Source organism: Gobio gobio, assembly GCF_949357685.1.
Source record: "Gobio gobio genome assembly, chromosome: 8".
Lineage (NCBI taxonomy): Eukaryota > Metazoa > Chordata > Actinopteri > Cypriniformes > Gobionidae > Gobio > Gobio gobio.
The window spans coordinates 14,240,387-14,267,605 of NC_137114.1; the positions used below are offsets into that span (position 1 = coordinate 14,240,387).

The 27,219-nt window shown below is 45.3% G+C and overlaps 1 protein-coding gene and 1 pseudogene across 2 annotated transcripts; both read left to right on the forward strand.

Moving 5' to 3' along the window:
• Positions 1-6,476: 6,476 nt before the first annotated feature.
• LOC307130296 (olfactory receptor 52L1-like) lies at positions 6,477-7,424 on the forward strand (the record flags this gene model as incomplete). Its single annotated transcript, XM_079823265.1, has 1 exon — positions 6,477-7,424. The coding sequence occupies one exon, from the start codon at positions 6,477-6,479 to the stop codon at positions 7,422-7,424; it is 948 nt and encodes a 315-aa protein (XP_079679391.1).
• A 13,685-nt stretch (positions 7,425-21,109) lies between these two features.
• On the forward strand, positions 21,110-26,646 carry LOC307130297 (olfactory receptor 1D2-like; annotated as a pseudogene). The gene is made up of 2 exons: positions 21,110-21,229; positions 25,818-26,646. The product of its transcript is annotated as an olfactory receptor 1D2-like (transcript).
• The last annotated feature ends 573 nt before the right edge of the window (positions 26,647-27,219 follow it).

The following is a 27,219-nucleotide window of genomic DNA, read 5'->3' on the forward strand; positions in this document are numbered from 1 at the left end:
ATATTTTTTTGTAACAGAGGACTTTCAGACACTTTGTTTTGCAGAGCATTTTCATTCCTTTCATGTGACACAGGGAAATGATCATAATGTTTCCATGCTTAAAGTTGATAAATTGCACTTCTTTAAGCCGTTTGATCTGCAAACTACTTATGGTTTTGATAGGGATTATCAATATGTTGTTCCTGTACATGTGTTTGTATGAGTTTGTGGTTTTTGTACATCCATGAACTGTTAAATAAAACAGACATACTGTATAAGCACTGACTTGGAGTATTTTTCATTCACTGATGGTTCTAGGTTCACACTGCAGGTGTCGTAAACTATTGAAACAATGTAAATAAAAAAGTACCAGCTTTAGAGTACATTTGTACTCTTAAAGTGTTAAATAATGAGCTCTGCAAAGGTTCTAGGTTTACACTTAAAGTGTTAAATAATGAGCTCTGCAAAGGTTCTAGGTTTACACTTAAAGTGTTAAATAATGAGCTCTGCAAAGGTTCTAGGTTTACACTGCAGGTGTTCAAAAGCACTGAAACGGTGTCAAAAAGTGCTAGTTATAAGAGTTCATTTTAACTCTCCGGGTGTTTAAATTTAACTCTATTTTGAGAGTATATATTTTACACTTTTTACAGTGTTCACTGAACACCGAACTCTTGGACCTATATATACACTGAAACCAGTGTTCAGTGAACTCCTATAGAGTACATTGAACACTCTGATTTTTGCTGTGCACCTGCACCCCATTTCCTTGTTAGCTCACACTTTATAGCTGTGTCCCAAAGTGAAGGGTGCGCACTTCGAAGGCCGTGCACTTCGAAGGCCAGGCCAGGCCACGCCTTCGAAGTGCACGAAGGGCGAACCGAGGGACAGGGTTGGCAGGTCTGCACAACAATACCCCTCCAATTGCTAATCAAAAGTAGCGGAATCACGGCCAAAATGTGGCAAAATATGCCAAATCGCGGCGGGGGCCCGGTAGAAATATTGCTAAAGTAAAGACAACTTAAACCTGTGGACTAGGCTATAGGCTACAAACAACCCACATCAACAGTAAATGCAGCCCAATTCCAGACTTGGCAACACTGAACCGAGCGTTGTTGCATGGGCTGTGACAACTGACAGCGGACGTTCGCGAGGAGATTTTAAAAAGAGAAATGGAGCAGAATTTTTTTTTTTTTTTCCTTTTTATAAATTTTATTGGATTTTGACATGCTTCAAAGCCTGCAACGATGGAAGACCGGACCACAGGCACGTACATTGGTAGCCTATGGTTAAAATGTAATCGTTAAATTGCAACTATTGTTTATTATGTTTAATGTAACTGTTACAATATAATTTATACATTTACGTCCAAGTCTTTATTTAAGTACTCATTTTTATTCAACTCACATCATCTCAGATGCATTGTACTTTTTATGACATGGCACTGATGGCAGCCGTCGACCGATTCAGGCCCGCAAACCTGCGGACAGTGGAAATATGCACTCATCCCAGTCAGATGAAGATGATGTCCCGCTGGCACAGGCCTGGTCTCTATTGTGTATTATTCCCCATCCCGGTCCAGCTCCACCAGTGTCTCCCGCTCAGCTCAATTAAAATGTACATACAAATGTTTTCTTCTGTTTTAGCTGTTAGTTTAAACTTCTGTTGTTTCGGATGTTAAACTTAAGTTATATTGTATGAATAGTTGTAAAAAGTAGCCTTCTTTAAGTAATGTACAGACCAATTTATTTTCATTTACACATTTTAATTTACATGACAAGAAAATATATGTATGGACATATATGAATTTGTTTAATGTACAAATTATAACTTGCATTACAAAAATAAACAATGTACAGAACAACCTCTTTTATTTAGCCTATACACATTTCAAGTTAACGAAAATGAACAATAGACAGCAATTACTTTGTTTCATTTACAAATAGCTTGCATAAAAAAAATAATAATAATAATATAGAGAAATTGTTCGGTGCATCCCGGCCACGACTTTACATTAAGCCTTTGGAGGAGACTTTCAGTAGCCTAATGGACCGTCGTCAGTGAGCGACATTCATTCATTCATATAAAATACTTTATTTTGCAGTAAAGTCAGCAGTTTTTGTTTGTTTGCATTTTGACTTATAGTTTTGAGTGACGTCGCATTTGATTTAGCCTATTTTTGTCTGTGATATTTTTTAGCTACGGTGTTGACAGTATGATAAGAAAAATAAAGAAATGATTGCATGGCCAACATAGCCTATTACCTTTGTTATCTCTCTCTTTCTGTAGGGGAAATTTAAAAGAGAGATCCTGGAAACGAAATCTAAATTTAGCTGGATCGGTCGGGTCGGGAATAAAATAATTTATAGCGCGTGAGCAAGGAGTGAATTTGAAGCGCGAGCGGGAGGGTGCGGTGCGGAATAGATCATATAGCGGGAGCGGGACGAAAAAACAGCCCCGCGCAGATCTAATTTGCAGGCTATTTAAAGAAAGTGCAGAAAAAATAAAGATAAAAGAAAAAATAAAGAAAGAGCGAAAAGGGAGAAAATGGACTGATTCCTCTTCTTGAGAGAATGGTTGAGAAATAAATAACATTTATGCAAGTTAAAATTGGGAAATTAAAGTTTTGCCAGGTTGCTCAGGGCAGGGAATTGGGGACTGTGCGAATGCACTAAACGTTTTGTTTACTTCCAAGTTCAAGCGGTTGCGCTGTTGTGTTCAATAGTATGAAGGCTAGACTAGCCGACCGCTCCCGTCTTTCACTGGGAAATGTAATCCCGCTCCATGAGAAATCTGATCAAGTGCCGCGGGAATGCGGACCAGTCAAATCCTGTAGTCACCAGTGTGCTATGAATTCTGGGATAGGGTAGGCTGCGAAGTTGTGGTAAGGTTCCATCTGCTGTACCCTTCCTTTGCCTGAGAAACTGAGGGCGCATTTTGAAGACGCTTAGACTTGCGGCAGCCTTCGTCACGCCGCTGTGATGCAATCGCACTTCAAATGCGGCCTTCAGAGGTGCAGCTTTCACATTGGGACACCCTTCGTAGTGCCGCTGTGACGCAATCGCACTTCAAATGTGGCCTTCAGAGGGTGCAGCCTTCACATTGGGACACCCTTCGTAGTGCCGCTATGACGCAATCGCACTTCAAATGCGGCCTTCAAAGTGCGCGCCCTTCACTTTGGGACACAGCTTATAAGCCTGGTCATGTCTGTCATTCATTGTGAAGTCTTGTTTAGTGTTACACTGCATTTCTGAGCGTTTTCCCTGCTTTCATGTCTCTTGGTTTGTTATATTTCTTGCCTGTTTCCCGGATTACCCTTTTGCCTTTGTTCTCTGCTTTGATTGTTTGTTTGGACTGCCTACCTGTGTTTTGACCTTGCCTGTATTGCTGACTACGATTGTGGATTACCCCAATAAATACTGCATTTGGATCCTCTACCTGTGTCTCTCAGAGCAGTTACGTAACAGTTGCAGATTCTCCAAATAAAACATACTCAGTCTTTTCTTCATTTAAATGAACGAAATTCTGCTCTAACCATAATTTAATGTCATCAATGCAATCAATTAGTGACCCAGCTACGTCAGTGTTCTTTGGACTCAAAGGCAAATACATTTGCAAATCATCAGCATAGCAGTGATAAGCTATGTTGTGCCTGGCTATGATGGACCCGAGAGGCAACAAATAAAGTGAGAATAAAACAGGCCCGATAATAGAGCCTTGTCCCCGCAGGTGAGAGAAGTAGTAGAGGAGGGGCGAGTCCCCAATCACTACAGAAAAGGTTCTATTGGTCAAATATGACAAGAACCACTGAATCGCAGTACCCTTAATGCCAACATAGTGATTAAGGTGAGACAGAAGGATTGCGTATCCACTGTATCAAAGGCCGCCGTGAGATCAAGTAGCACTAAAATAACAGGGCTCTCGGCATCAACAAACCGAGCAATATCGTTGTACACCTTTAAAAGTGCAGACTCAGTGCTATGTCGCATTCTGAATCCTGATTGAAATTTCTCAAAAATTGAGTTATTTTCTGAAAAAGAATGTAATTGTATAAAAACAACTTTTTCTAACACTTTTGAAAGAAAAGGCAGGAGAGAAACTGGTCTAAAATTAGACAAAACTGAGGGATCCAGATTTGTTTTTTTAAGAAAAGGCCTAACCACAGCATGTTTGAAAGCAGCTGGGACAGATCCTGAGCTAAGACATTCATTAATGAAAACCATCAAAAAAGGCCCTACTGTGGTAAAAAAAACCTCTTTTAACAATTTAATTGGAACAATGTCTAAGGAGCAATTTGTAGTTTTCGTTTGTTGCACTACTTCATAAAAAAATTATTGAAAAAAAAGACTGGTTCAAACTGTTCAAACACAACAGAATGTGCTGTAGCAACAGCTAAATCAGCTACATAGCTCTTAGTCGTGAGTTGTCTGACAGACTCCACTTTATTAATAAAAAAGTGAAGGAAATTATCACAAGTTTAGACTGAGGCATCTGTCAGAGAACAGGTATGTGGGTTCACAACAGCATTAATTGTGTTAAACATCACCCTGGGACAATGCCCACTATTGGTGATAATATTTGACAAATATTTAGATTTTGCCTCCTTCAAAGCCCTCCGATAATCAGAAAGACAGCTCCTTAATATTTCCAAAGACACATGTAATTTATCTTGCTTCCATCTCCGCTCTGCCTGTCTACAGCGCTGCCTAAGGGTGCGGGTGGCATCATTTATGTTCTTAACTTAGGAGATCTGTGTCTGTAAGGGGCAATAACATCCAACATTTCCAAAAAGTGGAATAAAAAGATGAAAGCAGGCCATCGGGGCATGCAGAAGAGACAGATTCACTATTGGCATAAAGTTCAGAGTCCATAAAAGCAGCAGTAAACTGTTCAGCTGTTGAGGAGGTGAGAATGCGACGATAACATGGTGAAACAATAGACCTGCTGACCGTTGATGACGGGACTGGAAATTCAACAATAATGGGGAATTGATCTGAGATAGCAGTCTCGGATATCTCAGTAAGAGAGTCCATGAGAAATAATAAGGTCCAAAATGTGTCCAAAAAGATGTGTGGGTTGATGCACCAATTAATGTAAATCAAAAGATGACAAAAGTTGTTTAAAATCAGTGGCCAGCTGATCAAACAGACAGCAGACATGGATGTTAAAATCACCACAAACCAAAAGTTGGTCATACTTAGGGATCAGCTAAAAACTCGAAAAACTCTTGAATAAAATTCTTGTTGTATTTAGGTGGACGGTAAACAATAGCAGACAACACAGGGTGTGTAAACTCAATTAAAAATAACTTACTTTGCTAAAAATATATATTATTTCTGATTATGGCATAGCTTTCTGCCCACCCAATTAGGCTAATAAAGTAATGATAAAAAAATAAAAAAATAAACGATCAAGGGTCCGGCCCGACCCGGCCTGAGGATAGTGACGGGAAATATCGGCCCGACCCGGCCCACGGGTCGGTTCGGGTCAAGTTTGCGCTCGGGCTCTGGCAGGGAATCTAAACTCTAATTTGTAGACGTTTTAATTAGACATTAGTATAATTAAAAGGAATAATAGTTAATGGTCTCGAATTGGCCTTTTTAGCTAAGCCATTCATGGAACAAACAAAACAGACCCTGACAATTGATAACATATAGACACTTAATATTTAATTTTATTAGATGCTTAGTTAATTGCATTTGAAAGATTTTACTTCCAATAAAACATTTGCAATAGATTTATAAAAGGTGTTTTTATACATGTTTGGCCTGGGTTTTTGTTGCATTTACACTGTTCTGACCAGCAGGGGTCACCGTGGAGACGGGTGTCGAATTGATTCGAATCTCATGTTCAAGTTAGCTAACTTGAATGAATCGAGTGAAATCCATGTGAAAAATTAATTCCTCTCACTAAATCCAGATTGCACAATTCCTAGCGAGATGATTATCCCCTTGTTGTCTTGCCTGCCTGCCTTGTTTGTCACCATAGATACCCTCAAGCTTGACCAAAATAGAAAATGTAAAAATAATTTTGTAAATTATATTAAATTTTGATTTCATATTGTCTGTAGTGTTGGAACTGATGTAGTGGCAGGAATATGGTTGGCAAATTTAAAAGACAGGTAATGCTTGCAAATCTATTTGCGGGCATAGATTTGCAGGTATTTTAAATTAAGGGACAATAAGCCTTTAGAGAGCTTGTTAACGCTGTTTTCAATGTTTGTGGTCAAGGCAATTAGCATGAGACCAGTGTCCATATATAGTAAACCAAATCAAACTTTTAGTGAGCACAATGAGAAACATGACAACAGAGGAGATGGTAAGGCCTTGTCACTGAAACAGCAATGTATGCTACTGTTAGAGATTTTTTTTTTTTTTCATCTACAGACTTCCTAGCTAAAGACAATTAAAATTTACTTAAATAACTTTCTATGTCTAATTAGCTTTCCAATAATTTAAATATAATAACAAAATCTACATAATAACTGCATATCATTCCAGATGCAGCCACCATTGGAGAATGTGTCCAGTGTCTTAGTATTTACACTCTCTGGTCTGAATGAAACAATGGAAAACAGATTTCTGTTCTTTTCTTTCATTGCACTGTTTTATCTCCTACTGGTGTTTTGTAATGTAACTGTAATTTTTACCATCATACGACATGAGAAGCTTCATGAGCCGATGTATGTGTTTTTATGTAATCTGTGTGTAAATGGACTTTTTGGCACTTCTGGATTCTACCCTAAATTCATGTATGATTTATTAGCACATGATCATGTGATTTCTTATACTGGATGTCTGATTCAAATATTTGTAATTTATTCATATGCTTTGTGTGACTTTTCAACATTAACAGTGATGGCATATGACAGGTATTTAGCAATATGTAGACCACTTGAGTATCATTCAATAATGACCAATCAAATGGTTCTTAAATGCATCATTTTCTGCTGGCTTGCTCCATGTTTTTGCATTGCTGTTCTAATTATTTTACTATCTAGACTCACCTTATGTGCCTCCACTATTGAAAAGTTATATTGTGAGGTCTGGGCAGTTGCAAAACTTTCTTGTTTTTCTACAACAGTAAATAATGTGTTTGGGTACATTGTTATTCTTACATATTTTGGACATGCAGTATTGATATTTTGCTCATACATTCACTTGATTAGAAAGTGCATAAAGTCAATAGAGGGCAGGCACAAATTTATGCAAACATGTGTACCACATCTGCTTTCATTGGTCAATGTGACTGTTGCATTGCTGTTTGATGTACTGTACAGTCGTTATGGTTCAAAGAATGTTCCTCAAGGTGTGCGTAATTTCATGGCCCTGGAATTCTTATTTGTACCACCCATTTTAAATCCTCTTATTTATGGACTAAATCTGACAACAGTCCGCCAGCAAGTTATGCAAATGTTTTTCAAGAAACAAGTGGGAATATCTGAGTGAATATTTTATCAAATTAAAAGACCTTATGCTTTATGTTTTTTTAGAATGATTGTGACCATTCTTTAAGAATAATCTTTTGAAATATTTAGAAGATTTATTTTGTTCTTTTATTATTGAGATCATTCTGAGATAATAAGCCACAAGAGGATGCACATTATAATGATTTCACCATGATTAAAGGGTGTTTTAAATGGAGTAAATGGTTCTAAACCCCTGTAGCCACTATAAAATCTCTGTACTGCACAGTCTTGACAACACAAGTGTGTTTGGAACAACACAAAAGGTGAACTTTTCTTGCATTCATGTGCACTCAGTCAATGTTTGTTCATAAAATAAAACATAGAACTTATAAATCATATAAAGCACTGTTCAAAAATTCCTATGTGTGTGTATGTGTATGTGTCTGTGTAACACAGACCTGTCATCCTTGGGGAAATATTTTGAAAACCACAATATTATAATGCTTAGATCACATGCTTTCACACTTCTTTGCTTTGCATATTGTCATTTTCTCTGTAAAAGTGAAATATTGATTTTTCTATGTCATGAACTTTTCCCCATTACCTGGAAGCTTTTGATGGCAAGCACATTAGAGTGCTCTTGAAATTATTTCTAACGGTTTGAAGGTCTTTCTAATAACAGATTCATCCATGATCCATGGCACATCATTTTTCTCTTGTTCCATATTTTCTGGTGCCTGGAATTAAGAATTGTGATTTCCAAATTCATGGACATTTCTGGAAAAAAATAATTTAAAAAAATAAAACCTTTTTCATGTTATATTAAAGATTTATTTTATTTGAAAGAAAAAGCAGAAATATCTGATACACCGCTGAAAAGCATACAATCTACCCCATCGATAAATATGACAGTGTAGAAGTATTAATATATTATTTAAAAGTATAAAACTGTATTTATAAAGCCTTGAGGGTTTTTTTTTAAGCTAATGATTTTCATCTTGACAGTGACTTTATGTCCTGTTCAGGGGCCTCATTTATAAAAAAAATTCCGTAGATATCATCAAGAGTACATACACACAAAAGTTTTCAGATTTATAAAACCATGTGTACGCTAGAACCTGAGCAAAAATCCCTTTATAAATCCCAGTTTACGAAAGAGAAAAGTCAAAACGTCCGAAAAAAAAAGAGACGACCGAGCCTGCCTAGAGTTGAGTCTTTTACCAGATCTGATGTACTGCCGATGCTTATGATTGGTCCACACAATAAAAGATACCCCCGATCCCTCTAACCAATGACGCCACTCCTCCACTGCCAATAACTCTCTGTTACCAATGTCGTAATTGCATTCGGCTGGCGACAAACGAGAAAAAAAACGCACAAGGATGCATCTTGTCATCCGAAGAAGAGCGCTGGGAAAGAACTGCACCTACCCCCACCTCTGACGCATCCACCTCCACCACGAACTGGCGTGAAGGATCAGGGGTAATGAGAATGGGAGCCGAAACTAATCGACTGGAGGAATGAGGAGGAAGAGAAGCAGCCCGGGACTTACTGAACACTTCCTTCAGGTCGAGATACTCCTCGGGCACGTTAGATAAATTCACTGTCTGCCCCTGAAACACAGAACTAGACACAGACGAACAAGCAGACACGAGACAAGAGGCTTGGCACCGATTACACCAACCAGTCACAGAGTTGTGTCCCCAGTCAACCCTGGGGTTGTGCTTCACCAACCAGGGATAACCGAGGACAATGGGAATGAGAGGGGAGTCCGTGATGAAGAACTTAATAGTCTCAGTGTCATTGCCTGATCTGACCAGTGTGATAGTGTCAGTGGTGTGGGTGATGGTAGGGAGTGTTTGACCATTAAGGGCGTGCACAGCGATGGGGTTACAGAGGGGAGTGATAGGAATCTGAAGCTGTGTGGCCAACGAACGGTCCATAAAACTACCCTCCGCTCCACCAAGTTCTGGCAGTTGTATGATCTGGTTGCCCACTGCAATCTTCCCGGAAGGAGAGTTGCGGACGAGGATTTTCCCAACGCAGCTCCACCCGACAGTAACCCCCTCTCTACTGTCGTGCTCGATTTTTTAACGGACACTGGTTGAGGAAATGCCCCGCAGTGCCACAATAGAGACACAGTCCTCCAGTCCTCCGACGCTCTCTCTCCTCCCGGGAAAGCAGAGCTCTACCCACCTGCATGGGCTCATGATCACTGGGTGGGCTGACCGTGTCTCTGCCGAGGGGCTAACGAAACTCAGGGGTCCTTCTCGCACGAGAGCGTTGATCACTTTGGTTTGGTATATACTACTAGCCCTGTATGAATTGCTAGAATTCTTTTATGGTGTGTTTCAGACTTATCCCTTAATAAAACATGAACAAATACATACAGTGAACTACTGTATTCATTACAGAATTGTTATTATCTGACATGCATTTGACAGTAATATTATTTATTTTTCTTAAGCGAAAAAGAACTTCAAATGCAGCCACAAATCTAACACTGCAAACTGAAAAAGGTATTTTAGTTGTACAATATAACTGTATGAAAAACAGTGCAACAAATAAATGTAGGAATATAAAAATATATATTAATCAGAAAATAATCTCTTACAACAAAACAAGTGAAAAATAAGCAACCATCTTGGCATTATTATTATTAGTAGTAGAGACGTATTATTATTACATAGAGACGTGGCTAAATCTACTGTACAGCAGTAGCCTAATATATTCTGTCAATTTAAAATGTTTTAAACCAAACTTTTATTTTGACGGGTTGCCGTGAAAATATTTCAGTGTCTGTGTTCCTTATATGACAGTTTTCCCAAATGAAACAGTATATTCTCATGAAGTGACAGTTTATGCGTTCGTGTCCTCATATAGTGACCATGGACTGTGAATATGGACGTAGAGAAACTGGTGGAGTTTGCCGCTTGATAGTGACACACGGCAGAGATTATAAAGACAGCGGGCGAGTGTCACGCGCGCGCGTGTGTGTGCGCCCGCCATCCACACAGAGACGAAATACTGCTAAACAGCCAGTAAACAGCGGACATAGCCTACTGCAAACACGTTTTAATTTCTTCTTCGCTGCTCTAAACAGTGGTTATTTGTAGCAACACATCACAACTCCCTGTGTTTGCAATGCATTCTGAGCACCGAAGAAGAACCGCGCAGTGGTTAGGCAAAGCTTGCGGTCATAAATAGGTCTTGTTTAAGAAAATGGTATCGGATCGGTACATGGCGTCAAGTACTCGCCGATACCGATGCCAGAATTTTTTGTGGTATCGGTGATATTTCCGATACTAGTATCGGAATCGGAACAACTCTAGTGCAAACCTGTTGAAGAACTACAGGAAATGTATGATCTCTGTAATGAAAACAAAGGTTTTTGTACCAAATATTAAGTTCTGCTTTTCTGATGTATCAAATACTTATGTCATGCAATAAAATGCAAATTACTTAAAAAATCATACAATGGGATTTTCTGGATTTTTGTTTTAGATTCCATCTCTCAAAGTTGAAGAGTACCTATGATACAAATTACAGACTTCTACATGCTTTGTAAGTGGGCAAACCTGCAAAATCGGCAGTGTATCAAATACTTGTTCTCCCCACTGTATCTTTTAGGATGTATAGGTTATTTTTAATGGAAACAGATAGGCCTACATATTTACTGCAGTGTAAATACAATTGTCTGTTTTTATCCTTCGTATACAGTGGTATTTTCCCTAATTTTGTGAAGATGCCTTTACATAAAATCAAAACCGTGCAGCTGCGGCTGTACAGTAAGCTATTATCATTGGACCGATAATGATAAAACCGGATAATGGACCGTTTAACCACCGAATCCTGCCGTGTCTGTAATATCGAAGTAAGTGTTCATCACTGATCATCATTCTCGCTGAAAATATTTTGTCATGAGATCTGCAGTTTAGTTTAAAGAGGAATTATTGGAATTAGCCTATATTTAATCCTTGCTGTCATTAAAACAGCGTGCTACAGGAAAACGTCTGGGTTACGAATGTAACCTCTGTTCCCTGAGAACAGGGAACGAGACGCTGCGTCGGAAAGACGCTACGGGGAACGCCTCAGCGTGACAGGTGTCTGAAGCTACTATCGAATCACAGCAAACTCATTGACCGACGACAGCCCATGACGTCATCAACGTGCGACCCGGAAGCATATAAGGGCGCCTTGCCAACACAAACACATCTTCTCGTCTGAAGGGACTGTATGGCAGACAGGCCCCGAGGCATGGCAGGTGACGCAGCGTCTCGTTCCCTGTTCTCAGGGAACAGAGGTTACATTCGTAACCCAGACGTTCCCTTTCGAAAGGGAACTTGCGCTGTGTCGGAAAGATGCTACGGGGAATGATATACCAACGCCACCATGCTGAGGGGAGTGTCTGCCCACTGGCAGTGACAACTGTCAGCACAAGTAAATTCAACTGAAAAACCTGAGCCACTCAGGTCACACTGGGCTATCAGTGACAGCATCCCCTACGGTCATAGCCCAAGCTATACGCCTAAAACGGGACCTTAATGCAACTGCATGAGGTCCTATCCAGACTGCTCAAAGGCCCGGGACCAACTACTTCGACAGAAGGGGTCCCTTTATGGGAATATGGCTAGGGGACCCGAAGGAACCCCAGCCAAATCTCTACCCGGGGAACATATTCGCCCGAGTGCCACCAGGGAGGCCTGACCTGGTGCCCTAACTGTTTGGACACTTTGGTTTGGCCAACCCTGTCTGTTCAGAAACAGAGCCTCCGGACGGTGCCTCAGTGAGGCATCCAGACTAAGGGACTGAAAAACTGGCAGTCCTTCTTAGCCCGGATCTCAGAGACGGGTTATCCCAGAGAGCAACACTCAGCGTAGTGCTTTACAACCCTTGCTAGCAAGGGGAGTCTACCTGCTCAAATCAAGGATCTAACAAGTACTTGTGTTTCAAAGCAACAGTGAGGCCAGACAGGCCTACGGATTGATCTAACAGGGAGGCCTCACAAGAGGCCTGCGACCGTCTGATCAGACTCAGGCGGCGATGTGCTCATAGACGTCCCTCAGCGAGGGGAGCATCTGAACCTGCCTGGCGGGTAACCCCCAGCTGTAGGCTAAGCTACCATAGATTCTACTCACCGAGAACTGGTAACAGAGAAGTGCCTAAACTTGGGAACTTTGCCCTCAAGGAGGCCCAGTGGGGCCTACTACCTGATAGCAAGTTTCTCAGGGAGGCCTAGAGAGGCCTACCAACTGATAGCAATTTATGCCGGCTTCTAGAGCGTTCAAGCTCACCTTCAGGGAGGCCTGGTGAGGCCTACAACCTGCCAGAGATACATGCTAATCCCAAGCAGCTGAGATCACCTCTAGGGAGGCCCGGTGCGGCCTACTGTCTGATAGCAATTCATGCTAACTGTCAAAGTGACCACAACCTGGGAGCTCACCCTCAGGGAGGCCTAGTAAGGCCTTCCACCTGATAGCCTGCTAGGCTACACACCCAGATGCCGTACATCGGTTCTCGCCTTCAGGGAGAGCTGGCTGAGGCCTTCCAACTGACAGCAGGCCTTCAGGGAGGCCTGATGAGGCCTAAAACCTGATAGCCAGCAGGCTAGCTGTCCGGATGTGAAAACATCGGTACTTGCCTTCAGGGAAGCCTGGTGAGGCCTTCCACCTGATAGCAAGGCTTCAGGAAGGCCTGATGAGGCCTACCACCTGATAGCCTGCTAGGCTAAATACCCGATGCCACACATCGGTACTCACCATCAGGGAGGCCTGGTGAGGCCTTCCAACTGATAGCAAGCCTTCAGGGAGGCCTGGTGAGGCCTACCACCTAACAGCCTGCCAGGCTATTTAACCAGAAGCCAACATCGGTACTTACCTTCAGGGAGGCCTGGTGAGGCCTTCCACCTGACAAGGGCCTATAACCTGATAGCCAACCAGGCTAATTATCCCGATGCCATCCATCGTTACTTACCTTCAGGGAGGCCTGGTGAGGCCTTCCACCTGACAGCGGCATATAACCTGATAGCCAACCAGGCTAATTATCCCGATGCCATCCATCTGTACTTGCCTTCAGGGAGACCTGGTGAGGCTTACCCCAATAGCAAGTCATGCTAGCTGCCCGGGCACCCTGCCTCGGGAGCTCACCCTCAAAAAGAAGCCTAGCGAGGCCTTCTATCTGATAGCAAGCTTTCTAGGGAGGCCTGGTGAGGCCTACCACCTGCTAGCATCAAAATGCTAACCGTCAAGTGACTGAAACTCAGAGCACTCCTCCAAAGAGGCCTAGATAGGCCTACTTACTGATAGCAATTATGCAAATTGTCAGAGTAACCAAAAAGACCCTGGGGGCCTGAGGCCTGGTGAGGCCTACCACCTGATAGCCAGTCAGGCTAGCCGTCCCGATGCCGCACATCGGCACTCACCTTCAAGGAGGCCTGATAAGGCCTACTAATTGATAGCAAGCCATGCTAGCTACCCGAGTATCCAACTCCGGAACTCGCCTCCAGGGAGCCTGGTAGCAAGTTTACAACTGACTGCTATGAAAACCTTGACAGTTAGACCACTGGCTGACTAATAACTACCCATTGCACTGATGGGGAGTCGTCCTCAGGGAGGTTCCGTAGAGCCTACTAGCTGGTAACAAGTCTTCACAAAACCAAAGTCTTTGGGAAGCATATCACACCAATTCACACAAACTGGGGCCGCCCACAGGAGGCCTCTTAAGGCAGCTACCTGGTCGCAGCTGCTATGCACCCCGACATAAAAAAAAAAAAGGGCGGGCTCTGACCGAGCGACTCTCACGTGAGAGGAGGCTGATAACACAGGGATGGTATATGGGCTCAAATTCACATAGTGAACAGCCAGAGGTGACCGTGCCTCAGTAACGCACCTCCATCATCCCTACAGCCTAGGCCAACTAAGCAAACAAACCCAACTGAAGCTCCAGCGTCAGTCTCTAGTAAACACACTCTAGAAGAGACCAACTACTCTGACTTGCGGTGGCTTAAGGGAACCGAAGACACAAAGTAACAAACCCCAAGCGGTAGCAGACACACCATTCAACCAGAAGGAAGTCCTACTATTTAGAATTCCGCTAACATTTCAGAGGAAATGAGCGGCGGCCTCACCCTGAGAGGAAGCCTAAGTTACATACATATGACACCTTGAGCGGCGGCCTGCCCCGCAAGTCCACAAAGGGGAAAGCCAACTCACCTCCACAGCCCAGAACCTGGCGCTGTAATAAGCCACCTACAGGGGAAACTTCAGTTAACTTCCTCCTATGGTTGACGTAAAACCCATACTCTATACAGGGAACGGAGGTCTGTAAGAAATACATCTTTTAGTGCTACACACAAAAATGACCACTCTCACCTGCGGCACGTAGAACGAAGACTCACCACGCAGCTCTCACCGCGATGTTCTACCACCCTTGCATGCCTGAAAGCAGCGTTCTCACTAACCAAGCCAAAGCGGGCCGTCAGAATATAGTTCCACTCATCATAGGCCCGCCTCAGGCCTGATGTAAGAAGCGCCTGGGAATTAAAAGACATTAAAAAGGAAAAAGGAGAGAGTTAAGATGTAAACGCCCTCAAGGGAAGTGATCCATCACCAACGCCGAGCGTGTTTGTCCTGGATCACCTCCCTCAGATCCTTTTTCCTGCGGGACTCCCATCTCCTCTGTGCCCTACTCCTCCACGGAGGGGGGCCACGAGAGGAGACGCTAACCCTCTGGTCTTGCCTACGGCCCTCAAGCCGTGAAGGACCAGGTCCCGCCTGCCCGGGTGTGGACGTGGATCTCAGCGGTATGCAGGTCTTGAACGCAGCTGAGCGCGCCTTCGCCTTTCCAACCACCGCCTTCACGGAGGTTCCAAAAAGTTCAGTAGGCGAAACCGGTGAATCGAGGAGAAAGCCCTTCTCTTTCTTCCCGATGTCAACCAGGCTCAACCAAAGATGCCTCCCCGTAGCCACCATCGCCGCCATCGATCGACCGATCGCGGCAGCAGTCTGCTTGGTGGCCCGGAGAGCCAGATCTGTGGTGCGGCGCAGCTCAGCAACCGCCTCAGGGGACAGCCCCGCCCCCTGGTCGAGATCCCCCAGCAGGTCTGCCTGGTACGCCTACAGCACCGCCATCGTGTGCAGGGTCGCACCAGCCTGACCTGCTGCCACGTACGCCCTCCCATTCAACCTTGAGGTCGCTTTCAGCGGTCTGGATGGCAGAGTTGGAGCTCTCAGTGTCGATGTCTGCCCGGAGACGAGATAGTTCACAAACGTCTCGTCCATGGGGAGCATCGACACATACCCATGTTCACCCATCCCCTCAACATCAGCGAAGCTAGCTCGCTGATGTCGGTGGATGCGGGCAGAATACAGGTTCTTCCATGCTACCCGGACCTCAGCATGAAGGTCCGGGAGGAATGTTAGGCTCGTCTGAGGTGTTGGTCTATGGCCGGGGAGAAATCGATCGTTGAGTCTGCCGCGAGCCTCCCCCAGCGCGCCACCAAGGCAGCATCAGCCTGCCTGCAGCACGCTCCATAGCATCCAACAGCTCAGCATATGCGGGACAGGGTGGCTGAGAGGGTCCAGGCTGATCCTGATCGCTGTTACCACCCTCCTCAGCCATCTCCTGCCCGTCCAGAAGAGCACTCGCTGCAGAGCTCAGCGGAGAACTCTCATTCTCCACGTCAACCTGCAGTTCACCTCGCCAGCCGCCAGATCATCTGAGAGAACAACACCTCTCTCAAGACGATCGGCGAGCTCCATCTGGGAACCCCACGATGTGCGTCGCTGCTCGGCCTCAGCACGAGCGGGACTCCAGATGCTGTGCCCTCCTCCCTCAAGAAGAGGGCCAGACGAGAGCGGAGCGTTCTCAGCGGAAAACGCTCACAGTTTGCACAGGCAGCTCCCTCAAGAACTGCCTGTGCGTGCTCTTCACCCAGGCAAAAAACGCACATGTATCGCACCGAGCGGATCGCATCGCGGATCCGTGCAGTCGCTAATGAGGCATCTATGTATACATCTATGACCACGATCTAATTTGAGAAACTGATCGTTTCGCTAGATAAGACCCTTATTCATCGTCTGGTATCGTTTAAAGCCCTTTGAAGCTGTACTGAAACTGTCATTTGGACCTTGAACCGTTTGTTGCCCGTTGAAGTCCATTATATGGAGAACAATCCTGGACTGTTTTCATCCAAAACCTTAATTTCTTTTCGACTGCAGAAAGAAAGACATGGACATCTTGGATGACATGGGGTGAGTAAATTATCAGCAAAAGTTTATTTAAAAATGAACTAATCCTTTAAGGCACATCATAGCTAATCTTAAATGTTCTCTGATATATGGCCTGATTTGTTCTAAATGATTTGTTCACTGCATTCTAAGTCAATTTGTGAAGAAAGTACTGGCTAACAACAAAATAGAAAATTAAAAAATAATTTTGTAAATAATTGTATTATATATTACAAGTTTCATATTGTCTGTAGTGTTGGAATCTGATATAGTGGCAGGAATATGGTTGGCAAAGTTAAAAGACAGGTAATGCTTGCAAATCTATTTGCGGGATTGGCAGGTATTTTAAATTAAGGGACAATAAGCCTTTAGAGAGCTTGTTAAAGTTGTTTTCAATGTTTGTGGTCAAGGCAATTAGCATGAGACCAGTGTCCATATATAGCAAACCAAATCAAACTTTTAGTGAGTTCTGTTTACATTTTCCTCATTTGATCTGTAGTTCAGCTGTTCTTTAGAACGCTGTCTGTTTGCTGTAGTTGGCTGTTTGTTGTAGTCTGGTTTGTTATTGTTTGACCTCGTGCGAACTAACGCGTTTCACTGGGCGTGGCCATAAGCCAGCGTGCTATATAGAGCGTTCATTGTTTACTTTGAGTCAGAGAGAAGCATCGAACATCAGGGAAAACAGCTAGTGTGTGAGTTCTGTTTACATTTTCCTCATTTGATCTGTAGTTCAGCTGTTCTTTAGAACGCTGTCTGTTTGCTGTAGTTGGCTGTTTGTTGTAGTCTGGTTTGTTATTGTTTGACCTCGTGCGAACTAACGCGTTTCACTGGGAGTAGCCAGCTGTATTCAATAACGACATTTAATGCGAGTATAAATTGAGTAGTACTCCGCGGCAGCGGAAGCGGCAGCCCTCGTGTGAAGCCCTCCTCGTGTGAAGACCGAAGAGTGTAAAGACCATTCGACTCTACTCTGCGCGACTCCACTCGAGCAAGGACACCGACAAGGCACTTGAGTATAGCTATATATATATACTTTGTCCACTTTTGTGTTTTTGCTTGTTTTCATCTGCTAATTTCTCTGACCCGTATTCACAATGTGCTTCCAAATCTCTACTATTATCACACACACCCGTAAATCACGCTCTGTACATTTTAGACGCCGTAATCCTAATAATCTGCGTAGTGTACCCATTTCCTCTGCTACATTAATGTCCATTCCAATTGGTCTCTGGAATTGCCAGTCTGCTGTAAACAAAGCAGACTTTATTTCATCTATTTCCACTCATTCACATCTCAGTCTCATGGCTCTAACTGAAACCTGGATCAAACCAGAAGACACTGCCACTCCTGCAGCTCTCTCAAATAATTTCTCTTTTTCACACACCTCTCGCCAGATTGGGAGGGGCGGAGGTACTGGTCTGCTCATCTCAAAGGATTGGATATTTGAGCCCATCCCTTCTCTATCTGGCAACTGCTCATTTGAATCACACTCAATCACTGTCACTCACCCTGCTAAAATCCATGTTGTAGTTATTTATCGTCCTCCAGGTCAACTGGGTAACTTCCTGGAGGAATTGGATATGTTACTCTCTCACTTCCCTGAGGATGGCACTCCTCTGGTACTGCTCGGTGACTTCAACATTCACCTTGATAAACCCCAGGCTGCAGACTTCACCACTCTTCTGACCTCATTTGATCTTAAGCGAGTATCTACTACAGCTACTCATAAATCAGGTAACCATCTTGATCTTATCTACACACGCTGCTGCTCCACAGACGTCACTTTAGTTACTCCTTTACACACCTCAGATCACTTTCTCATCACTCTTAACCTCCTACTAACTCCTAACACAACACACACTCCTCCGCTGATTACCTTTCGGCGTAATCTACGCTCACTCTCTCCCTCCCGTCTATCCACTATGGTTTCCTCCTCACTCCCTCCACCTGCTCAGTTCTCAGCACTGGACACTAACAGTGCTACTGACACTCTTTGCTCCACTCTTACATCTTGCTTAGACAACTTCTGTCCCGTTTCATCCAGGCCAGCCCGCACCACTCCCTCTGCCCCCTGGCTGTCTGATGTTCTCCGCGAACATCGCTCTGGGCTCCGGGCGGCAGAGAGGAAGTGGCGCAAAACTAAAAACACTACTGACCTGACCCTGTATCAGTCTCTTCTCGCTTCTTTCTCTGCTAATGACCTGACCCTGTATCAGTCTCTTCTCGCTTCTTTCTCTGCTAATGTCTCCACTGCTAAATCTACATACTATCACAACAAAATACACAACTGCTCTGACTCTCGTGCACTCTTCAGAACGTTCTCTTCGCTCCTCTGTCCTCCCCCCCTCCCTCCTTCATCAACTCTTACAGCTGATGACTTTGCATCATTTTTCACACAAAAAACCTCCTCCATCAGCAGCCAATTCTCCGCACCACAAACCGACACGCACATCTCAACAACCATAACACATACACTCCCCTCCTTTTCTCTGCTCTCTGAAGCTGAAGTCTCCAAACTCATCCTTTCCAACCACCCCACTACCTGTCCACTTGACCCTATCCCCACTCACCTCCTTCAGGCCATTTCTTCTTCTGTTACTCCTGCACTCACTCACATTGTCAACACCTCTCTTCACACCGGGACTTTCCCCACAGCATTTAAGCAGGCTCGGGTAACCCCACTGCTTAAGAAACACTCTATGAACCCAGCACTTTTAGAAAACTACAGACCGGTATCGCTTCTGCCTTTCATTGCAAAGACACTCGAGCGAGTTGTTTTTAACCAGCTCTCTACGTTTCTTGAACAGAACAACCTCCTGGATATCAACCAATCAGGCTTCAAAAGCGGCCACTCAACTGAGACTGCCCTGCTCTCGGTTACGGAGGCACTGAGGCAGGCAAGAGCGGCTTCCAGATCCACAGTACTTATCTTACTGGATTTGTCTGCTGCTTTTGACACAGTTAACCACCAGATCCTCCTGTCAACTCTCATGAAGATGGGCATCTCAGGAACTGCTCTCCAGTGGTTCAAGTCTTACCTCTCAGGTAGGTCCTTCAGGGTGTCATGGAGAGGTGAAGTGTCTAAGTCACATCATCTAGCCACTGGAGTTCCACAGGGCTCAGTGCTTGGACCACTTCTCTTCTCCATCTACATGTCATCACTGGGATCGGTCATTCAGAAACATGGCTTTTCCTATCACTGCTATGCAGACGACACTCAACTCTACCTCTCATTTCAACCAGATGATCCCACGGTTGGTGTTCGTATTGCTGCCTGCCTAACAGACATTTCTGCCTGGATGAAGGAGCATCACCTGCAACTCAACCTTGCAAAGACTGAACTGCTTGTGGTCTCAGCCAACCCAGCACTTCATCACAATCTCTCCATTCAGCTAGGATCATCAACCATAACTCCGTCCAGGACAGCCAGGAATCTTGGAGTTGTGATCGATGATCAGCTAAAATTCACTGACCACATTACTGCAACAACCCGGTCCTGCAGATTTGCATTATACAACATTAGGAAGATTAGAGCCTTCCTATCAGAGCAGACCACACAACTCTTGGTCCAAGCTCTTGTTCTCTCCAGACTGGACTACTGTAATGCTCTTCTAGCAGGCCTTCCGGCATGCACTATCAAACCCTTGCAACTGATCCAGAATGCAGCGGCGAGGGTGATCTTTAACGAGCCGAAGAGAGCGCACGTCACGCCTCTCTTCATCAGACTCCACTGGCTACCAATAGCCGCTCGCATCAAATTCAAGGCACTGGTACTCGCCTTCAAAGCAACCACTGGCTCTGCACCAATTTACCTTAACTCGCTTGTTCAGACATACACACCCTCCAGGAGTTTGCGTTCTACCAGTGAACGACGCCTTGTGGTGCCATACCAGAGAGGCATGAAATCACTGTCACGGACCTTTTCCTGGACTGCCCCCACCTGGTGGAATGACCTGCCGATCTCAATTCGAGCAGCCGAGTCTGTAGCCATTTTCAAAAAACATCTAAAGACGCATCTCTTCCAGCAGCACCTGACCAATCAAGAATAGCACTTAACATTCTATTCATTTTTCTGTCTGTCTAATTTATTTAAAAAAAAAAAAAAAAAAAAAAAAAAATCCTGTGTGTTCTGTGTTAGATTAACTGAGACTTGTTTCAGCACTTGCATACTGTAGCCTCTGACTGTTGTAGTTTGCTTCTATTGCTCTCATTTGTAAGTCGCTTTGGATAAAAGCGTCTGCTAAATGACTAAATGTAAATGTAAATGTAAATGTAGTGAGCACAATGAGAAACATGACAACAGAGGAGATGGTAAGGCCTTGTCACTGAAACAGCAATGTATGCTACTGTTAGAGAATTTGATGTTTGTTTTTGTTTTGTTTTTCATCTACAGACTTCCTAGCTAAAGACAATTCAAAATAACTTTCTATGTCTAATTAGCTTTCCAAAAACATAAATATAATAACAAAATCTACATAATAACTGCATATCATTCCAGATGCAGCCACCACTGGAGAATGTGTCCAGTGTCTTAGTATTTACACTCTCTGGTCTGAATGAAACAATGGAAAACAGATTTGTGTTTTTTTCTTTCATTGCACTGTTTAATCTTCTATTGGTGTTCCCTTTCGAAAGGGAACTCGCGCTGTGTCAGCTTGACGCTACGGGGAACGCCTCCAGCGTGACAGGTGCCTGAAATCACTATCAAAAAACGTCAATCCTATTGACCGGCGACAGCCTATGATGTCATCAAGGCGCGACCAGGAAGTATATAAGGGCGCCTTGCCAACATGACAGTATCTCTTCGTCTTCAGGGACTGTTTTGACTGTCTTCACGTGAAACGTCTACAAGATGGATAACAATGAAGTGTGCTGAGGCCACTTCTGCAGAAGTGTGTTTTGAATGTGTAGCTTGCGCTTTGGATACACACACACTTTGTGTTTACTGTCTGGGAGAAGAGCATGCAACTCGGCTGGACCTCTTCTCGAGGGGAGAGGTTTCAGCATCTGGGAAAGACCACGCTCAAGCTGAGGCTGAACGGCGTCTGAAATGTGCTTCCCAGATGGATCTGGCTCGTCGCTTGGAGACAGTTATGGTTCTTGAGGACGATCCAGATCGTGAGAGGCTCGAGCAGAGGTTGGGTGAGTCAGTTAAAGATGCTGAAGCTTTTCTAACCATCCTGTCCCATGTACGGGGAGTTGCTGGAAGTCATGGAACGCGCTGCGGGTAGACTGCAGCTGCCTTTGCGGCGCGTGAGGAGAAAGGCTGAGCGTCCAAACAGTTCGGACGATCGGTTTCTCTCCGCCCATGACCTCCCAACTCCTGGGAGTCTTCCATTCCTTCCAGATCTCCATCAGCAGATCTGGAGGGGATGGAAGAAACCATACTCAGCCCCGCATCTGTCGACATCAGCGAGCTAAATTTCGCTGATGTCGAGGGACTGCCTGGCTGGGTATGTGTCGGGGCTGCCCGTGGACGAGATGTTATGTTTATCTCGCCTCTGGGAGGCCTGCGACACTGTGGCTCCCACCCTGCCGGTCTAATGCCTGAATGGCAGGGCGTACATGTCAGTGGGTCACGCTGCGGCGGCTTTGCACACCACAGCTGTGTTGCAGGCGTACCAGGCAGACCTGCTGAGGGACCTCGATCAGGGGGAGGGACCCCCTGAGGCGGAAGTCGAGTCGCGCCGGACCGCGGTTTTCGCTCTCCGGGCCACCGTACAGATTGCGCCGATGGCCTCTCGAGCGCCCCGCCGCGGAGGACTGGGGCGCAGGGGAGGCGGGACACCCGCAACAGGAAGAGGAAGGAAGCGCGGAGATGAACGCTGCCTTTTTCCCTTCCTCTGGCTTTCCCCCGGGCGCTTTACATCAGGCCGGTGGGCCTATGATGAGCAGAAAATGTAAGACTCTGCCGGCCCGCCTGGTTTGTTTGTTGAAAGCGCCCCCCTCAGGATGGCGGGCGGATACTAGCTCGATGGCTGGGTTGAAGCACCGCGAGGAGCGTTTGGTGAGTCCCCCTCTATGAGGGCGAAACATTTTCAAAACTATGTTTTTCAGGACTTTTGGATCGTCGCTCCCCTGAGGGGTTGCTTGGGGAAATTTTGGATCATCGCGGGATTTCGCAGGGCCTGCAGCTCCCCGTGAGTAAGCTAAGAACGATCTTCTTTGCAACATTATGTGGTTGTGTGTGAATGCCTCACTTTTGCTAGTAGAGACTTGCTGCCTCTCCGTGTTATGTTTCCCCACTATGTGGGTGATTGATTCGCGCTCTTGCCCGAGGGCTTGTAGTGTAGGGGGCGAGCTGTGTTTTCCTAGCGTAAAAGTGGGAAGTAGCTGAAGACCGGGTATGCGCTAGTGCGCGAGCTGTAGTAAGATCTGCGCCCAGCTCTGCGGGGCTTTGGGAAAAGGGGTTTTTCGGGGCCTCAGTTTGTAATTTTAGAGGTGTTAATATTTCTTTCCCGAGCCCTGAGTAGATCTAGTGCGGTCTTATGTCGCACCACTTGGCCTAGGCTTTGTCAAGGATGGGGGCGTTCCCTTTTAATGAAGGTTGTTCGCCCCTGGACTGTCTTTTGATATAAGAACATGGCGTTGTTTATGCATCCTTGTTTCAGCCTCCTCTTGTTACAGAGTCGTCCGGCCAAGGCCCGACTCCTTCTCTGCGTTCTGGGGTTATGAGTAACGCAGTCGGGGTGTTGCAGCAGACAGCGACTTTGCCAGTGGTCGTGGGGCGGAGTTAAGTGTCTTTCGCCGGTTGGCGATTAGACTTTATCTGCATTTCCGCCTTTCAGAGCTTGGTGGCCGCCATCTTTTGGCGGCCCTCTGCCTCTTCCTGGAGGATGGTTCGGCCGGTGGGTTCTATATTTTCTAAGGAAAAGGTTTGTTTCACCCTTGCTCTATGTCTCTGCTCCACCTCTCTAGGGCTCGGGTTGAGCTAAACATCAGATATAACCTCTGTTTGCGGTTCTGGTCGGATGCTCCTCTGAGGCCCGAGCATTGCCAATGGCTGACGCCCTCGCACTTACGGATGGCCGCTGCATGGAAAGTAAGACAGCCGCCCCGAGGCAGGTGACGTAAGTTGTACTCCCCTTGCTTTAGAGGGTTTTTCGTTATGCACTTCTGCTGAGTACACTGCTGTTGGCAATGTGATTAGGTCCATGTTTGTAGGCGCTGCCCGAGAGACTGCGCCGTCCGGGGGGCCCTAGGACATGGCGAAGCGGTTGTCCCTAGCTGCCTCTGGAATGGAGCCAGCCCCAGGTGCGGGCGTAGGAGCCAGCTGGTTGTTAGTAGCCAGCTTGGGCAGTCTGGGCAGCTGGACTTCAGGACAGGTAGTAGGCGTCAACCGGCCTCCCTGCAAGGAAGTCTCGACGCCGTGGCCCACGAGTGGGCCCTGGAGGATCTTCTCCACTGGTGTCGACGTCAGCAGTAACTTCGTCAGTGAGCCGCTGAGGCGGTGACCATGAAGTGCTATGAGTAGCACATTCTGGCTATGGGCGGCACGCTCTGCTATCAGGTGGAGGCATTACGCCTCCCTGAGATCGTTCCCCGGTCCCCAGGTTCGGTAACGGATCGTAGCATGGGATGCTATCAGGAAAGCTGCACGGGGCTTCCCTGAGGGGATTCGCGTGGAGTAGTAGGCCCACGTGGCCTCCTCTGAGGGCACGCTCCTGTCTCGTGGTCTTTTGGATAGTTCCAGTCACTGAGCAGAGGGCTGTGACGGAGAAATGCCCGGCATTTTTGCAGGTGGTAGGCCCGTTAAGCCTCCCTGATGATGCGAGTCCCTATCTTCCCTGCTACCTCGAGGGCTAGCACAACTGCGATCAGGTTTCAGGCCCGTATGGCCTTCCTGAGGGCGATCGCCGCTGTTGGACACGCGAGCAGTCGGCAAGGGTTACCAGGTGGAGGCTCCTCTCGGCCTCTATGGGGAACGAGTTCCCCCGGGGAGAACGCACAACTGGCTTTACGCTGACAGCTAGTGGTCACCCGCTATCAGGCTCCGGTCTCTGGCCGTTCGCGAGACCTGGAGGCGGTGTTCTTACCCTAGCACGACGAGACGTTACTGCTGCTATGCGGTCCCCACGGGAGGGGACTTTCATAGTTTGCCTACTGCATGGCTACCTACCAGGCAGGCTTATGAGCTCCTCTCGAATGAGGGTCTACTATGAGCTTACGGCCGCTTGGCGCTGGTTAAGGGTTGTAGGCCCCTCGGGGCCTCCCTGGCATAATCAGCCTGTAAGGCCTCTGGCCTCCTAAGCACGTTTTAAAGTAGGTGCTTGGTAGATCCAAGGATCGAGCTGCTAAACTCCCCTCGCTAGCAAGGGTTATATAGCACTTCGCTGAGAGCTGCTCTCCGGGATAACCCGTCTCTGAGATCCGGCTAGTGGATGTTACTGCCTTGCTTGCAGCACCCTAGCGGGATGCCTCTTCGGAGGCGAGTACCAGAGGCTCTGTACTGTACAGACAGGGTTGACCGTATTACGTGTCCCATAACAGACTGGGTCACCTGGTCAGGTCTCCCTGGTGGCATTCGGTGAGAACCTCCCGAATAGTGACTGGCATAGGGTTCCCTCGTAGTTCCCTTGCCACGTTCCCTTAAAGAAACCCCTTCTAAGTCGAATGGGTGGTTCCAGGCCTTCGAGCAGGGCCTGGGAAGGACCTCATGTGTGTGAAGGTTCCTTCTTGGGCGATAGCTTGGGCTATGACCGTAGGGAGCGCTGTCACTGACAGCCTAATGTGACCAGAAGGGGAGTGGTTCAGGCATTTCAGTTGAATTTGCTTGTCTTGACAGTTGTCACTGCCAGTGGGCATGCACTCCCGTCGGCATGGCGGCGTGGGTATATCGTTCCCCGTAGCGTCAAGCTGACGCAGCGCGAGTTCCCTTTCGAAAGGGAACGTCTCAGGTTACGAATGTAACCATTGTTCCCTGAGAACAGGGAACGAGACGCTGCGTCGCTGTGCCATGCCGCAGGGCCTGCCTGCCGAAAACAGTCCCTTCAGACGATTAGATACTGTCATGTTGGCAAGGCGCCCTTATATACTTCCTGGTCGCGCCTTGATGGCATCATAGGCTGTCGCCGGTCAATAGGATTGACGTTTTTTGATAGTGATTTCAGGCACCTGTCACGCTGGAGGCGTTCCCCGTAGCGTCAAGCTGACGCAGCGTCTCGTTCCCTGTTCTCAGGGAACAATGGTTACATTCGTAACCTGAGACGTTTTGTAATGTTACTGTAATTTTTACCATCATACGAAATGAGAAGCTTCATGAGCCGATGTATGTGTTTTTATGTAATCTCTGTGTAAATGGACTTTTTGGCACTTGTGGATTCTACCCTAAATTCATGTATGATTTATAAATCACATGATCATGTGATTTCTTATACTGGATGTCTGATTCAAATATTTGTAATTTATTCATCTGCTATGTGTGACATTTCAACATTAACAGTGATGGCATATGACAGGTATTTGGCAATATGTAGACCACTTGAGTATCATTCAATAATGACCAATCAAATGGTTCTTAAATGCATCATTTTCTGCTGGCTTGCTCCATGTTCTTGCTTCACTGTTCTAGTTATTTTACTATCTAGACTCACCCTATGTGCCTCCACTATTGAAAAGTTATATTGTGAGGTTTGGGGATTTGCAAAACTTTCTTGTTTTTCTACAACAGTAAATAATGTGTTTGGGTACATTGTTATTCTTACATATTTTGGACATGTAGTATTTATATTTTGCTCATACATTCAGTTGATTAGAAAGTGCATAAAGTCAGTAGAGGTCAGGCACAAATTTATGCAAACATGTGTACCACATCTGCTTTCATTGGTCAATGTGACTGTTGCATTGCTGTTTGATGTACTGTACAGTCGTTATGGTTCAAAGAATATTCCTCAAGGTGTGCGTAATTTCATGGCCCTGGAATTCTTATTTGTACCACCCATTTTAAATCCTCTTATTTATGGACTAAATCTGACAACAGTCCGCCAGCAAGTTATGCGAATGTTTTTCAAGAAACAAGTGGGAATATCTGAGTGAACATTTTATCAAGTTAAAAGACCTTATGCTTTATGTTTTTTTTTTTTGAATGATTGTGACCATTCTTTAAGAAAAATCGTTTGAAATATAGAAGATTTTTTTTGTTCTTTTATTATTGAGATCATTTTGAGATAGTAGGCCACAAGAGGATGCACATTATAATGATTTCACCATGATTAAAAGGTGTTTTAAATGGAGTAAATGGTTCTAAACCCCTGTAGCCACTATACAATCTCTGTACTGCACAGTCTTGATAACACAAGTGTGTTTGGAACAACACAAAAGGTGAACTTTTCTTGCATTCATGTGCACTCAGTCAATGTGTGTTCATATAAAATAAAACATAGAACTTATAAATCATTTAAAGCACTGTTCAAAAATGCCTATGTGTGTGTATGTGTTTTGACCCCAATGTGTTTTGATGAACACAGACCTGTCATCCTTGGGGAAATATTTTGAATACCACAATATTATAATGCTTAGATCATGCTTTCACACTTCTTTGCTTTGCATATTGTAATTCTCTCTGTAAAAGTGAAATGTTGATTTTTCTATGTCATGGACTTTTCCCCA